Here is a 16,031-nt window from a genome sequence, read left to right as displayed (position 1 = left end):
TATTAGACGGCGCCGGCCGGTCCTCAATGTGTTAAGAGAGAGAGGAATAGAGAGAAAGAGAGTGAGAGAGAAAGCGAGTGTTCATGGTGTAGTGTACATGACATGTCTGACTGTTCATGGTGTAGTGTACATGACTGACCATGTCTGAGTGTTCATGGTGTAGTACATGCCTGAGTGTTCATGGTGTAGTGTATATGACTGACCATGTCTGCGTGTTCATGGTGTAGTACATGACTGAGTGTTCATGGTGTAGTGTACATGACTGACCATGTCTGAGTGTTCATGGTGTAGTGTACATGACTGACCATGTCTGAGTGTTCATGGTGTAGTGTAGTGTATATGTCTGAGTGTTCATAGTGTAGTGTAGTGTATATGTCTGACCATGTCTGAGTGTTCATGGTGTAGTGTAGTGTATATGTCTGAGTGTTCATAGTGTAGTGTAGTGTATATGTCTGAGTGTTCATGGTGTAGTGTACATGACTGACCATGTCTGAGTGTTCATGGTGTAGTGTAGTGTATATGTCTGAGTGTTCATAGTGTAGTGTAGTGTATATGTCTGAGTGTTCATGGTGTTGTACATGACTGAGTGTTCATGGTGTAGTGTACATGACTGACCATGTCTGAGTGTTCATGGTGTAGTGTACATGACTGACCATGTCTGAGTGTTCATGGTGTAGTACATGACTGAGTGTTCATGGTGTAGTGTAGTGTATATGTCTGAGTGTTCATAGTGTAGTGTAGTGTATATGTCTGAGTGTTCATGGTGTTGTACATGACTGAGTGTTCATGGTGTAGTGTACATGACTGACCATGTCTGAGTGTTCATGGTGTAGTGTACATGACTGACCATGACTGAGTGTTCATGGTGTAGTGTACATGACTGACCATGTCTGAGTGTTCATGGTGTAGTGTATATGACTGACCATGTCTGAGTGTTCATGGTGTAGTACATGACTGAGTGTTCATGGTGTAGTGTACATGACTGACCATGTCTGAGTGTTCATGGTGTAGTTGTAGTGTAGTGTATATGTCTGAGTGTTCATGGTGTAGTGTATATGTATTTTTTAATCTTTATTTCGAACATGCAATGAATACAAACAAACAATAACAAAAGCAAAACACAACTCAATCTACATGTTCGAAAAGGAGTAGGAAGAAGTATACACTTATTTAATCCTACCCCTTTTCCACTACTCAAATGAGTGTACTATTTTAAAACATAAAAAAAAATATATTATATATATATATATATATATATATATATATATATATATATATATATATGCAAAACAAAAAAACAAAAACTATATATGTAAAACATGAAAGAAATAAAATAAAAATGTAAACACCCGTGAATATCAAGTCCCTTCCTCATCCCTGTACCTTGTGAACATCATTTCCTTATACATCAGTTTGAATTGTCTCATGTTTGGACATTGCTTTAGTGTTCATGGTGTAGTGTAGTGTATATGACTGACCATGTCTGAGTGTTCATGGTGTAGTGTAGTGTAGTGTAGTGTATATGACTGACCATGTCTGAGTGTTCATGGTGTAGTGTAGTGTAGTGTATATGACTGACCATGTCTGAGTGTTCATGGTGTAGTGTACATGACTGAGTGTTCATGGTGTAGTGTAGTGTATATGACTGACCATGTCTGAGTGTTCATGGTGTAGTGTATATGACTGATCATGTCTGAGTGTTCATGGTGTAGTGTATATGACTGACCATGTCTGAGTGTTCATGGTGTAGTGTAGTGTATATGTCTGAGTGTTCATGGTGTAGTGTAGTGTATATGTCTGAGTGTTCATGGTGTAGTGTAGTGTAGTGTAGTGTATATGACTGACCATGTCTGAGTGTTCATGGTGTAGTGTAGTGTATATGTCTGAGTGTTCATGGTGTAGTGTAGTGTATATGTCTGAGTGTTCATGGTGTAGTGTAGAGTAGTGTATATGACTGACCATGTCTGAGTGTTCATGGTGTAGTGTATATGACTGACCATGTCTGAGTGTTCATGGTGTAGTGTAGTGTATATGTCTGAGTGTTCATGGTGTAGTGTAGTGTATATGTCTGAGTGTTCATGGTGTAGTGTAGTGTATATGACTGACCATGTCTGAGTGTTCATGGTGTAGTACATGTCTGAGTGTTCATGGTGTAGTGTAGTGTATATGTCTGAGTGTGCATGGTGTAGTGTAGTGTATATGTCTGAGTGTTCATGGTGTAGTGTAGTGTAGTGTATATGACTGACCATGTCTGAGTGTTCATGGTGTAGTGTATATGTCTGAGTGTTCATGGTGTAGTGTAGTGTATATGTCTGAGTGTTCATGGTGTAGTGTAGTGTATATGACTGACCATGTCTGAGTGTTCATGGTGTAGTGTACATGACTGACCATGTCTGAGTGTTCATGGTGTAGTGTATATGTCTGAGTGTTCATGGTGTAGTGTAGTGTATATGTCTGAGTGTTCATGGTGTAGTGTAGTGTCAAGTCAAGTCAAGTCAAGAGTTTTAATTGTCACGGCATACAGGTATACAATGAAATGCGGGTGGTCTTGCCCGCAACGATGTGCAATACAGTGGTACATATAATAGAATCAAAAGAAGAAACAACATTGTGCAGTAACAGGTAGCAGGTAACATGGAGTGACATCTCGGTATCTGTACATAGTTATTTACAGCGCATGTGTGACATGCTAGTTAGCTTTGGTAGTGCAATACACTGTTCCTGTTATTCTAATTTAAAGTGTCCTTTCCTTTGGCCATAAGTGTGCGTGTGTGCGACATGAGTGTGTGCCCGCTCATGTTAAAGTGTTAAGTGGCTGCTCGTGTGTGAGCGTGCACAGTGTGCGTGTCGTGTGTGTGTTCATGTGTGCTTGTGTGTGGACAGTTCAATGTTCTGAGCACTCAATGTACATTGTTCATGGCTCTGATGGCCTGGGGGAAGAAGCTGAGCCTAAGCCGCTCTGTCCTAGTAGCTGGGATTTGCAGGCGTCTGCCTGACCTCAGCAGCTGAAACAGGCTGTTATTGGGGTGGTGAGGGTCTTTCATTATCCTGCAGGCTCTGGATTTGCACCTCTTGTTGTATAGAACCTGCAGGGGGGGTAGTGCAATACCCGTGGTACGCTCGGCTGAGCGCACCACTTTCTGTAGGGCCTTCTTGTCCTGTGCCGTGCTGTTTCCATACCAGGCAGTGATGTTTCCGGTCAGGATGCTCTCTACAGCTCCTGAGTAGAAGGACTGGAGTATCTTCCCCGATACTCTGAACTTCCTTAACTTAAGTGTAGTGTATATGTCTGAGTGTTCATGGTGTAGTGTAGTGTATATGACTGACCATGTCTGAGTGTTCATGGTGTAGTGTAGTGTATATGTCTGAGTGTTCATGGTGTAGTGTAGTGTAGTGTATATGACTGACCATGTCTGAGTGTTCATGGAGTGCTCCATGATCATGTGTCTATAGATGCTGAGGACACCCTTGCACACCTCCACCTGGTTGTCCAGCAGCTTGGGGACGTCCTGGCACGGCTCCAACAGGAACACGTTGGACGAGTTGGTCAGGAACACCTGGAGACACAGACACACACAGACACACACACACAGCAGGGGGAGGACATCCACTCCAAAGTCAAAGGAAGCACTCACAGACATGCGCAGAGACGATGGAATTGGTGCATTCTGTAATGCCTACAGGGTTTAATTTACAAGCTTGCACTTTTAAGCGTTTACACAATGCCTCAGTAATGTGGACCCTGTCCCTGTGCACCTGATATATGTGCCTAGGAGACTAAGGCTGCAGTTACATTAAAGGCAAAACAATTTCGTTTCATTTCACTTTTCAGAACGTTGTGTATTGGCAGGCAAGTTAGAAGCCGTTTGTCTCCTGTATGCGCGGGAGGTATTTGTCGCGTGCACAAGCCAGACAGACAGAGAGAGAGAGAGAGCACAGAGCGCGCGTGTGTATAATAATGCAGGACCTGTCGCAGAGGTCTTTAATTGGCATGCAACACTCAATGTTAGCGTGTGTGTGTGCCTAAAAGCACAGCAGAGAATTATGGCATCATTAACCGAACTCAGCCCAACGTCTCTTCACCGTCCAAAACCTGCTCTCTCGTAAATTATGCATGTCATATTTAAGCATAATTTCAGCCAAGAAATCAGAGAAGTCAGGGATGAAGTGCTTATTGTATTTTGGGGGTCGGTATATCACCGCGCACAGTACAGGGCGATAGCGACCCAGTTCAAACATATTCAGCTCGAAGCTGGAGAATGAGACGATGACAGTTGTTTACAGTAAAAGTTTTGCTTGTACATGGTTGCAATTCCCCCTCCTCGCAGTCCTCGGCCAGTCGTCCACGGAGTGTTAAAATACATACACGCAGGCATTGGCTATAGGCTTCTAAAACAATTGAATAGGCTAAACTTCGTTTTAACTTCTTTAATTCACATTTCTTTATTTTATAAAAAGTTTCCCGACATAATGCTACCTGCCTCAACAAAATCCGTGACTCGGTTGCGATACAGATGAATTATATTCTCAGAATAGTATATAAGTGGCTATCTTTTATGCATATTTTACATCTTGAGCAATAATATTTGCGTCTTGTTCTAGCAGCGTTCTGTGATATCATCATCATCATAATAATAAGTAAGACAACGGATATGTTTAACGAATTCCGTATAAATCGATAGTTTATTATCCTGCCGTGTGTTTTTGACTTAAGTCTAATCATTAATCTGGACCTTCAGAACAGTTTGTCTCGAACATTGGCTATAGGCTTCTAAAACAGGCTTAGTTCGTTCATGCAGCTGTTCATCTTATTAATAGCCGATAGAATGTTTGAAAGTGACGGGTTGTCCTCCATGCGTTGCTCACTAGTGCCTCCCCTGCTCACTAGTGTATTTTACATCTTGAGCAATAATATTTGCGTCTTGTTCTAGCAGCGTTCTGTGATATCATCATCTGTCATATCAAGGGCATGCGGACGTCGGTGTCTACTGCGCATGGGCATTGGGCGTGAACGGCTCCGTATCTGGCTCGCGCATATTACATGGCACTGTTGCCGGCGAGTTTTAAAAATGAAAACCCCCTTTGAGCGTTGCCGCTAGGAAAACGAAATTGCCTGCCAAAACAGCATTGCCTTTTAACTTGGACATGCAAATGAAATAATTTGAAAATGAAACGTTGTAAGTGTAACCATGGCCTACAAAGCAGCAGTGAAAACCTGCATTTCAGACCTGTAGTGTGGGCTGAGTTTCAGACCTGTAGTGTGGGGCTGAGTTTCAGAGTTTCAGACCTGTAGTGTGGGGCTGAGTTTCAGAGTTTCAGACCTGTAGTGTGGGCTGAGTTTCAGAGTTTCAGACCTGTAGTGTGGGGCTGAGTTTCAGAGTTTCAGACCTGTAGTGTGGGCTGAGTTTCAGACCTGTAGTGTGGGCTGAGTTTCAGAGTTTCAGACCTGTAGTGTGGGCTGAGTTTCAGACCTGTAGCGTGGGCTGAGTTTCAGACCTGTAGTGTGGGCTGAGTTTCAGAGTTTCAGACCTGTAGTGTGGGCTGAGTTTCAGACCTGTAGTGTGGGCTGAGTTTCAGAGTTTCAGACCTGTAGTGTTGGGCCGAGTTTCAGAGTTTCAGACCTGTAGCGTGGGCTGAGTTTCAGACCTGTAGTGTGGGCTGAGTTTCAGAGTTTCAGACCTGTAGTGTGGGGCTGAGTTTCAGACCTGTAGTGTGGGCTGAGTTTCAGACGTGTAGTGTGGGGCTGAGTTTCAGACCTGTAGTGTGGGGCCGAGTTTCAGAGTTTCAGACCTGTAGTGTGGGGCTGAGTTTCAGACCTGTAGTGTGGGGCTGAGTTTCAGAGTTTCAGACCTGTAGTGTGGGGCCGAGTTTCAGAGTTTCAGACCTGTAGTGTGGGGCTGAGTTTCAGACATGTAGTGTGGGCTTAGTTTCAGACCTGTAGTGTGGGGCTGAGTTTCAGACCTGTAGTGTGGGCTTAGTTTCAGACCTGTAGTGTAGGGCTGAGTTTCAGACCTGTAGTGTGGGGCTGAGTTTCAGACCTGTAGTGTGGGGCTGAGTTTCAGACCTGTAGTGTGGGCTGAGTTTCAGAGTTTCAGACCTGTAGTGTGTGGACTGAGTTTCAGAGTTTCAGACCTGTAGTGTGTGGGCTGAGTTTCAGACCTGTAGTGTGGGCTGGATGCCAGCCTTGATGTCCCTGTTCTGGTCCTCAGTGAGACAGCCCCGGTTGATGGCACTGCTGAACGAGTAGGTCCTCCCCCAGCTGGACGAGCGCCTGTGGCCGTGACTCTCCAACAACTAGTGGACAGCAAGGCACAGAGCAGGTCAGCAGCAGTGGGAGTCATATTATAGAAACATCACACCCCTCTTAATGCTTCTTATTAAAATGCTTTACTCCATGTACCTGCTTGCTATAGTAAAACACTAGTGTACAACCTGTTTTGTAAATGGGTAAAATGTGAGGAACAAATTGTAATGGGCTTTGGATAAAAGCGCTATATAAATGCACCATTTACCATCTAACACCCTACTTTCTCATAACAGTAAAACAGACAAGGCCCTGTTTAGACGGAAACGCTAGCAGGTGAATCCGCAAAAATATTTTTTCGGATGTGCCTTTCGTTTATACGGAAACAGCGTTTTTACGGGGTGAAACCGCAAAAAAGTGAGACTACCTTCCAGGGCGGAATTCCTAGAAACGATAAACCTTTGCGCTATCATCTAAACTGTCAAACCGCATAAAACGATGACGAAAGGGTTGTCAAGGCTCTCGTCGCGTGTACTGCTTACATCACAGGCATGCGCCAGTGGCCTAGAAGCGTAAACAAAGCATGTCTGATTCTATCCATGGCGATCACCTGAATGCTACATTGGCAGTACTTTTAAATACACAAGAATCTGTCCCGCGGCGTGACTGGACCCACTGTCTGTGAGTGACTCTGCTTTGGTCCAATCACATTCCCCACCCACAGTCTGCGAATCAGAGGCAGAGTAGGACGGGTCTTCACAGCACGTCATGTGACATATGCGCCAATCGTGTGACAGCGGGGCTCCGTTGTCTCGAGTTGTTACAGCCTCGTCTGCACGGAGAATTCCATCCCAAAACACTAGTCTAAATGCAAAATTAAAAGTGAGACCGCAAGACGACTTTTGCGGTTTCTGTTCAGACTCTCTCCGTCTAAACGTAGCCTTAGCAGGTGCAGCTTATCAGTATTTATCCCACGCTGTTTTCCCATGATAACTACTTAACCTAGACTGTTCCTTTTCTGTATGCAAACCTTGTGTTCCTTATTGTATAAACCAGTGTGTGAACCAACAAGTGGCTCTCACTTCAGACTCAGTCATGTGTACTCTGACTCATGTTGAACTAAGAACTTCTGTGATCACAGAAATACTACTATAAACTATTTTCTTTGGAATACCCTTGACTCGATCTCAATTTCTCTTAAGCTCACTGGACTTGGTCAAACAATTGTGCACAACAGTCATCATGGCCCCAACAGTCACAGATGTTGCCTTGTTAATCTGAACCTTGTTAATCTGAACCTTGTTCATCTGAATCTGTTCAAATGGATTCCTTTTCTATGCCTTTGTTTGTCATTGAAAAAGTCACTGAATTGAAGAATCCTGTCAAGTCAAGAATGAAGCTGATCTGAGGAATGTCTGAGGCACATTTTACACATTCCTTTATGCATCTATTTATGTTTCTTCAGAGATAAAATCGGTCTACATCCTATTGTAATATTATAGGTGGTAGAGAAGGCGTGTATTTGATGTGTGTATGTGCATTATGCGTTACAGAGTCAGCAGAGTGTGTATCTGCCCTGTGTGCGTGTGCTAGTCAGTAGAGTGTGTATCTGACCTGTGTGTTAGTCAGCAGTGTGTATCTGACCTGTGCGTGTGTGTGTGTGTGTTAGTCAGTAGAGTGTGTATCTGACCTGTGTGTGTGTGTGTTAGTCAGTAGAGTGTGTATCTGACCTGTGCATGTGTGTGTGTTAGTCAATAGAGTGTGTATCTGACCTGTGCGTGCATGTGTGTGTGTTAGTCAGTAGTGTGTATCTGACCTGTGCATGTGTGTGTTAGTCAGTAGAGTGTGTATCTGACCTGTGCGTGCGTGTGTTAGTCAGTAGAGTGTGTATCTGACCTGTGCGTGCGTGTGTGTGTGTGTTAGTCAGTAGAGTGTGTATCTGACCTGTGCGTGTGTGTGTGTTAGTCAGTAGAGTGTGTATCTGACCTGTGCGTGCGTGTGTGTGTGTGTGTTAGTCAGTAGAGTGTGTATCTGACCTGTGCGTGCGTGTGTGTGTGTGTGTTAGTCAGTAGAGTGTGTATCTGACCTGTGCGTGTGTGTGTGTGCGTTAGTCAGTAGAGTGTGTATCTGACCTGTGCGTGTGTGTGTGTTATTCAGTAGAGTGTGTATCTGACCTGTGCGTGCATGTGTGTGTTAGTCAGTAGTGTGTATCTGACCTGTGCGTGCGTGTGTGTGTGTTAGTCAGTAGTGTGTATCTGACCTGTGCGTGCATGTGTGTGTGTGTGTGTTAGTCAGTAGTGTGTATCTGACCTGTGCATGTGTGTGTTAGTCAGTAGAGTGTGTATCTGACCTGTGCGTGCGTGTGTGTGTGTGTTAGTCAGTAGAGTGTGTATCTGACCTGTGCGTGCGTGTGTGTTAGTCAGTAGTGTGTATCTGACCTGTGCATGCGTGTGTGTGTGTGTGTTAGTCAGTAGAGTGTGTATCTGACCTGTGCGTGCGTGTGTGTGTGTGTGTGTGTGTGTTAGTCAGTAGAGTGTGTATCTGACCTGTGCGTGTGTGTGTGTGTGTGTGTTATTCAGTAGAGTGTGTATCTGACCTGTGCGTGTGTGTGTGTGCGTTAGTCAGTAGAGTGTGTATCTGACCTGTGCGTGCGTGTGTGTGTGTTAATCAGTAGTGTGTATCTGACCTGTGCGTGCGTGCTGTCAGCCTCAGTGTTCAGCAGCTGTTCTGAGCTGGTCTCCTCCGTCTCCTCCTCCTGGCTGCTCTTCTCTGGCTCCGTCATGAAGGTGGGCTTGTCCTGCAGGATCCACTTCCTGTACACCTTGATCACCTTCCGGGTGGCAGAGGCCTCGCAGGACGGCAGCAGGAAGGCCTGGAGGCCGGAGGAAGGAATACAGACGGTCAAAAAGGACTGTTTTAAGTGTGAAATAAAGGGCTCTGGTGGCTTGAAAGCGATATGCTACGGATCGTTTAGTGCGTGGCCCCCTCGTTAGCCGCCCGACCTCGAGGTTAATTTCTGCAATTTAACCCGTTCACTACCACACTACAGAAGGTTAACCATTTGCAGCAAAAAATACATATTATTCTGATCAATTTAAAGAAGCTGCCAGCAACATAAAATCCACATGGAAAGTCATAAATCAATTACTTAATAAAAAAAAAAGGCATACCGTTTCATTTCCATCTACTTTTGTCGATGGAAACGGAACATACCTGTACACAAACTCAGAGATTGCAAATGGTTTCAATAATTATTTTGTAAACATCGGAATTTCCTTGGCTAGAAAGAGTACAAATAACTGTCCACTTGACAAGATTCAAGGTCAGTACCCATCTATGTCTATATTTGAACCACCTACCTCTGAAGAAATACAAGATATTATTTTAAATTAAAAAAAACTCAGCAGCAGGTTATGATAATATTAAAAGTAGTCTGCTTAAAGAGGTATTACCTTCAATAATTGAGCCATTGAACCACGTATTTTCACTGTCCCTGGAAACAGGTGTTCCAGGATACTTGAAAGTGGCAAAAGTTATACCTTTGTTTAAATCTGGTGACTCATCCTTATTTTCCAATTACCAACCGATTTCGATATTACCCTCCATGTCTAAAATATTGGAGAAGCTGGTTTATACCAGAATTTTGAAACATCTTAATGACAATAATATAATATGAACATCAATACGGTTTCAGACAAAAACATTCTACTTACATGGCTGTCACAGTTTATTGATATAATCACAGATGCACTAGACAATAAGCAATTTTCAATTGATATATTTCTGGATTTATCCAAAGTTTTCGATACTGTGGACCATAAAATACTTATATCAAAGCTTCAGAGGTATGGTTTGGCTGGCGACGTGATTAAATGGCTCAGTGACTATCATTATAATAGGGAACAGTTTGTTTCCATTAATAGCGATGACTCTGACAGGGCAAAGCTAGTCTGTGGGGTTCCTCAGGGCTCTATACTTGGCCCCCTTTTATTTTTTATTTATATAAAAGATTTTGCTAGGGTATCTCCTAGAGTATTCTCGATCTTGTTTGCTGATGACACCAACATTATAATGTCACATGAGAATTTTGCAGTATTAATTAGGGAAGCCAATGATGGTTTATCTTGTGTCTCAGATTGGTTCCAGACTAATAAGCTATCGTCAAATGTAGAAAAATCTAATTTTATTGTATTTTGGTATTGTATTAAAGGTAAAAGTTATTCGAAAAAGGAGGCAAAGCTATTAATCAGCGACACTGAAATCAAACAAGTAACTTCAACAAAGTTTTTAGGGATCTTAGTTGATGATAAACTCAATTGGAAAAAACACATTGATCATGTTTGTAAAAAAAGCAATGAAGTCAGTAGGTATAATTAGGGAGGTGTGTTCATTGATACATAGAAGTTGTTTTTTAATCCTGTATTATAGTCTGATCTTTCCTTACATATGTTATTGTAACATAATATGGGCTAGCACTCATTCATCTCATCTTCACATTTCATGCTTGCACGAGGAAGGATAATAATGATGATCTAGCATTGATTTCAGGAAGATTCGATAATCAGGCAAAAAATTACGTGTTTAGTGTATTCCACTAAAACGCTATTATCGCGTCTTTCTCTGGAATTACTCAGAAGCACCCAAACTATACTCATATTCAGAACGGTATAAAACGGAAATGTAGTAGATAGATAAATAGGTCATACATGTAGGTGTGCATTTGGTTATGTGGGTGGGTAGGTTTGTAGGCAGGTGGGTGGGTGGTTATGTATTATTATGTATGCAGTATTATACATTACAGTATATGCATGTATGTACTGTGTGTATGTATGTTTGTGTTGACACATCTTTTGAATGTATTACTGGTATTTAAAAAATAATATGTATATTTTTGTATGTTTTGATTTTACAAAACAGGGGAAGTTCTCGATAAGCCTCTAGGATTCTAACTTCTCCTTCACAATATGGTTATTATGCATTTTCTTTGACTTTTGTTTAACTCTGTGTTAATAAATAAATACAAAAGAAAAAATACTATCACACTACAGACGGTTAACTTCATGTAATGTAACCGTCTGTAGTGTGATAGTAAAGGGTTAACCTTCTGTAGTGTGGTAGTGAAAAGGGTTAACCTGCTGTCATGTGGCAGTTAACCTTCTGTGTTGTCGCAGTGAAAGGGTTAAACAATTACCAGGCCTCGTTGTAATGTTAATCAGCAGCCACTAGAGGGCAACATAATACAAGCTTACAGTATCAGAGCCATCCAGGCCAGTGCCACGCTATTACAATCTCCCTCTCAGGAGATCAGACTGTACACTTGTTATGTACTGATGTTATGCCTTTGTCACATTGAGGTAATACTGTTTGCCGTTCTTGGAGCTTGGTCCCAACAGTCCCACTGTGAACAGGTAGTGTCTAGATCCCATAGCCCGGAAGGACGTTTCCATGGGAATCGGCACTTTTCAACCTTGCTGCTAAGTCGTAACTCATCAAAATTTTCACCTGAATGAGTTGTTTATAAACCTATCCTTTACCTTAACCTCAACCACTCCCACCACCTAAACAGATTTAAAATAAATGCACAAACGTCCTTCCTATGGAGTCTAGACAGGGCCCCTGTGAGAACCCTGCGTCTGCCCACCTGGTGGAAGACCTCATTGACGAAGTTGACGTTGTCCCGCGTGGACAGCAGGATGGCGTGCACCATGTCGTACACGCAGCGGTGCTCCTCCTCGATGCTGCACAGGCTGGAGTCGCTGGGCCGGCGGTCCGACAGCGTGCTGCTATTGGAGTGGCTCTTCTCGGGCTCCCCCGCCGGCCCGTTGGGCTCCCCCTCCACCCCCTTCTCCCTCTCCTTCTCCCTCTCCTTCTCCTCCTTCTTCTCCTGGCTGCTACTGCCCGCAGTGACAGTCTGGGAAGGCACACACAGACACGGAGAGAGGACGCTGAGAGGTGAGAGGGATTTACAGCTGGGTGGCTGAGGGGTTTGATGTATACACACACACACACACACACAGTGAGATCACCACGGCATCGGACTGCTGGGTGACTTAGGCTCTTTGGATCTCTTATACTCACAGGAAAACTTCTCCCTTGTGAAAACAGAGGGGGAATAGACTAAAACTGCAATAAAAACTAAAATCGCATTTCAAAGTAGCTATTTATAATCATGAGTTGATACGCTTGATTTCTGTGACTCAAGACGACTTCAGTATAAGCTAGAATAGCATGTCTATATATGAAACAATCAAAGGAACCACTGTGTTGTGTGAATCAACCCAAACAATCTGGACCATTTTGCTCCTTGCCTGACTCGAATAAGACGGCTAAGATACAGGGATACAATATTTGCCAAAAATCTGGAGATAGTGATAAACATCAACTGGGTGAAGATAGTGATACATATCAACTGGGTGAAGATAGTGATACATATCAACTGGGTGAAGATAGTGATACATATCAACTGGGTGAAGATAGTGATACATATCAACTGGGTGAAGATAGTGATACATATCAACTGGGTGAAGATAGTGATACATATCAACTGGGTGAAGATAGTGATACATGTCAACTGGATGAGGATTAGCTATAAACATAAACTGGATTAGGATTAGCGATGAACATCAACTGGATGAGGATTAGCGATAAACATAAACTGGATGAGGATTAGCGATGAACATCAACTGGATGAGGATTAGCGATGAACATCAACTGGATGAGGATTAGCGATAAACATAAACTGGATGAGGATTAGTGATGAACATAAACTGGATGAGGATTAGCGATGAACATAAACTGGATGAGGATTAGCGATGAACATCAACTGGATGAGGATTAGCGATGAACATAAACTGGATGAGGATTAGCGATGAACATAAACTGGATGAGGATGAGTGACGAACATCAACCCCCACAGAAATATGAAAAAACAGGTTGTGTGTGTGACATGTGATTGTGAATATTGTGAATATGAATTAGACACAGCTTTAGGAGCACAAGACCAAAATGTATCCAGTTGAAAACATGGTAATCAAGTCATTATGAACTCTTATTACGGCACAGTCACCTATTATCATGGATCAGAGGACCCTTCCCAGGCTCTGCGGCATATAAGCCAGGTAAGTTCTCACCTGGATGAGTTTGGGGATGACCTCCGTGCCATTCCTGGCGCTGGGCGCGGCGGTGGCGGTGCTGACGTACTTCTTCTCCAGGAAGAAGGTGACCAGCCAGGTGATGAAGGCCACGCGCGGCGCCAGGTACTGGTCCCTGGTGCAGAAGGTGCTCTCGTTGTTCCGCGTCACTGGCACGTACAGGGGCTTTGGTCTGTGGTGGGGGAGGTCTGGAGGGGGGGAGAGGGAGAGGGAGAGAGAGAGAGAGAGAGAGAGAGAGAAAGAGAGAGAGAGAGAGAGAGAGAGAGAACGAGAGAGAACGAGAGAGAGAGAGAGAGAGGACGAGAGAGAGGACGAGAGAGAACGTGAGAGAGAGAGAGAGAACGTGAGAGAGAGAGAGAGGAGAGAGAACGAGAGAAAGAAAGAGAGAGAGAGGGGGGCGGCAGACAGACAAGAGACAGAGAGACAGACAGGCAGACGGAGAGAGGGTGAGAGTTAGAATGAAAGAGATAGACAGATGAACAGAATGACAGACAGACAGACAGACAGGCAGACAGAGTGTGAGAGTTAAAATGAAAGAGACAGACAGACGAACAGACAGAGAGAGGGTGAGAGTTAGAATGAGAGAAAGACAGAGAGAGTGTCTCCACCAATAAGCCCCAGGGCCTCGTGGATCTGTATATTATCCCATTAGTTTCATCTTTTACAGCTCAAACCGGATCTCTGAAGTTAATTGCCTATTCGTTTAAAACAGACACCATCATCACCGAAGTCTCGATGGCCGAGTCATTATAATAGCAGATGATGAGGTGAAACAGGGGGGGAAGCAACTGGGAATTAGCCTGGTTTAAGCAAAAACAGCGCTGTTAATTAGCTTGTGGGCCAAAGATTATTGGTGTGTATCTGAAACCAAAACAAAAGTTTGACTCCAAATATTAGTAAAGACACCCCCAACCCGCCATTTAGAAACCCTCCATACTTCAAAGCTTGCTATGGTAATCTACCTTAATTAATTACCCACTGGTATGTTGGCTTTTATGTTGATTTTCAATTAACCTCGTCACTGTTTTGTTCTGACTTTATTCAAGCATTCTTTTTGTAAATACCAACAGAGAACTGTTAAGGAGACTGAGCATGAGAACGTTGTGACTGAGACTGCACTATAATATTTGACCTCTTTCCTGTTAAAGCTGACATGGCCTGGTATCTACAGTATGGATAACCCGGCTAATGTTGGCGGGCCGTATCAAACGGCATCAACCTGATTTTGTCTGTTTTTCTGTGAAACCGGCACTACCGATGCACGCAAAATATATACTCATCTAGTCACTCACTCACTCACTCACTCACTCAAGCACAGACGATCTGGCACAGACATTAACCTCTTAACAGGCAGAAACGTGGCCTTTTAATAGAGTAACAGAGGTTTGAACTTGAGGTGAACTTGTGTACTCACATTTTTCTTTAGTGGTTGCAAGATTCCATATTCCATTATTCCAGCATAGAGGTATGAGCTGGAAAACACTGTGGTTCCATAGCCTGAAGTCTTACAGTATGTAGTACAGGTCCAAATTGATAAAAATTCTTTCCGAAATGAGTGTTTGAGAGAGGTTTTAGTAAACAGACGCCACATTTTTTTTCTTCTGCCATCCACCTCTGTGCGTTCTGAAGTCTGAGTCACAACTCATGTTCGCTCGTCAACTTTCACCTACTTCCTATATTCGCACCCCCCCATGTGGGGTATCGTTGGAAGCGGACACTCGTTGGCTACAACACTGACCAATAATTAGCGGTGGTTTGTCAGTTCTCGAGCGTATACTGTCCGACGTGGTCATTTGATGCGCGGCCTGTAAAAAGACGCTCACCTGACATATCGTCATGTAACTCGAGAACCGAGGCACGGAATAGATGTTTCGAACTGTATATTATTTGTTCTGTGAAAAATGCAGCCCCGAGCCGGTAGACGCTTGCAAAGTGCCGCGACGTGCGTGCATGGGTATGACGGCCCGATTTCTGTGGTTAAATGTCCCTGCCAGATCGTCTGTGTCTGAGTGAGTAGATGAGTATAGCCCTTGGCGGCAATATTGGCAGACACAATGTACGGTGTGCTTACTTACCTAATAAAGGCTTGTAGAGGTTGGTGAGCTTGGTGAAGGATGGGAAGAGGTGAGGAAGGTAGTACTTCTTGAACAAGCTGAAGAGAAACCTGAAGCCTGTGTCCTGGTTCTCTTTGTTCTTCCATTCTAAACTCGACGCCTAGGACGCGCACACACACAGATACACACACACACACACACACACACACACACACACACACACACACACACACACACACACACACACACACACACACACACACACACACACACACACACACACACACACACACACACACACACACACACACACACACACACACACACACACACACACACACACACACACACACACACACACACACACACACACACACACACACATAGAGAAACAGACACACAAATACAAAGTCAGACACGGTCACCATCTAGATTAGTGTTTGCCAGGCCACCAGAAACCTGACCACATGCAGTAGCAAAATGTAGATTTTTTTTGTTTGTTAATTTATTGGTACACTGACTACCTTTATTTAACATGCTAACATTATGGGAAATGCGCTTACCATCTTCAGACAAGAAGAT

At 43.5% G+C, this 16,031-nt stretch overlaps 1 protein-coding gene across 4 annotated transcripts in view; it reads right to left on the bottom strand.

Annotated features, from left to right (window-relative positions):
- The window catches only part of ralgapa2 (Ral GTPase activating protein catalytic subunit alpha 2), a 249,713-nt gene that overhangs the window by 165,222 nt on the left and 68,460 nt on the right, over positions 1-16,031 (bottom strand). For all 4 annotated transcript variants that reach the window (XM_084310739.1, XM_084310741.1, XM_084310740.1 and 1 more), the window contains exons 8-13: positions 15,471-15,609; positions 13,375-13,583; positions 11,886-12,155; positions 8,931-9,116; positions 6,160-6,294; positions 3,409-3,557 (exon numbers count right to left, since the gene is read on the bottom strand). In XM_084310739.1, coding sequence (XP_084166865.1) covers positions 3,409-3,557; positions 6,160-6,294; positions 8,931-9,116; positions 11,886-12,155; positions 13,375-13,583; positions 15,471-15,609 — 1,088 coding nt within the window. The remainder of the gene's footprint in view (positions 1-3,408; positions 3,558-6,159; positions 6,295-8,930; positions 9,117-11,885; positions 12,156-13,374; positions 13,584-15,470; positions 15,610-16,031) is intronic.

This window comes from Notolepis coatsorum (genome assembly GCF_963971535.1).
Source record: "Notolepis coatsorum genome assembly, chromosome: 3".
Lineage (NCBI taxonomy): Eukaryota > Metazoa > Chordata > Actinopteri > Aulopiformes > Paralepididae > Notolepis > Notolepis coatsorum.
The sequence above is the reverse complement of the archived record's forward strand: the minus strand, read 5'-3'. Positions and strand labels throughout refer to the sequence as shown.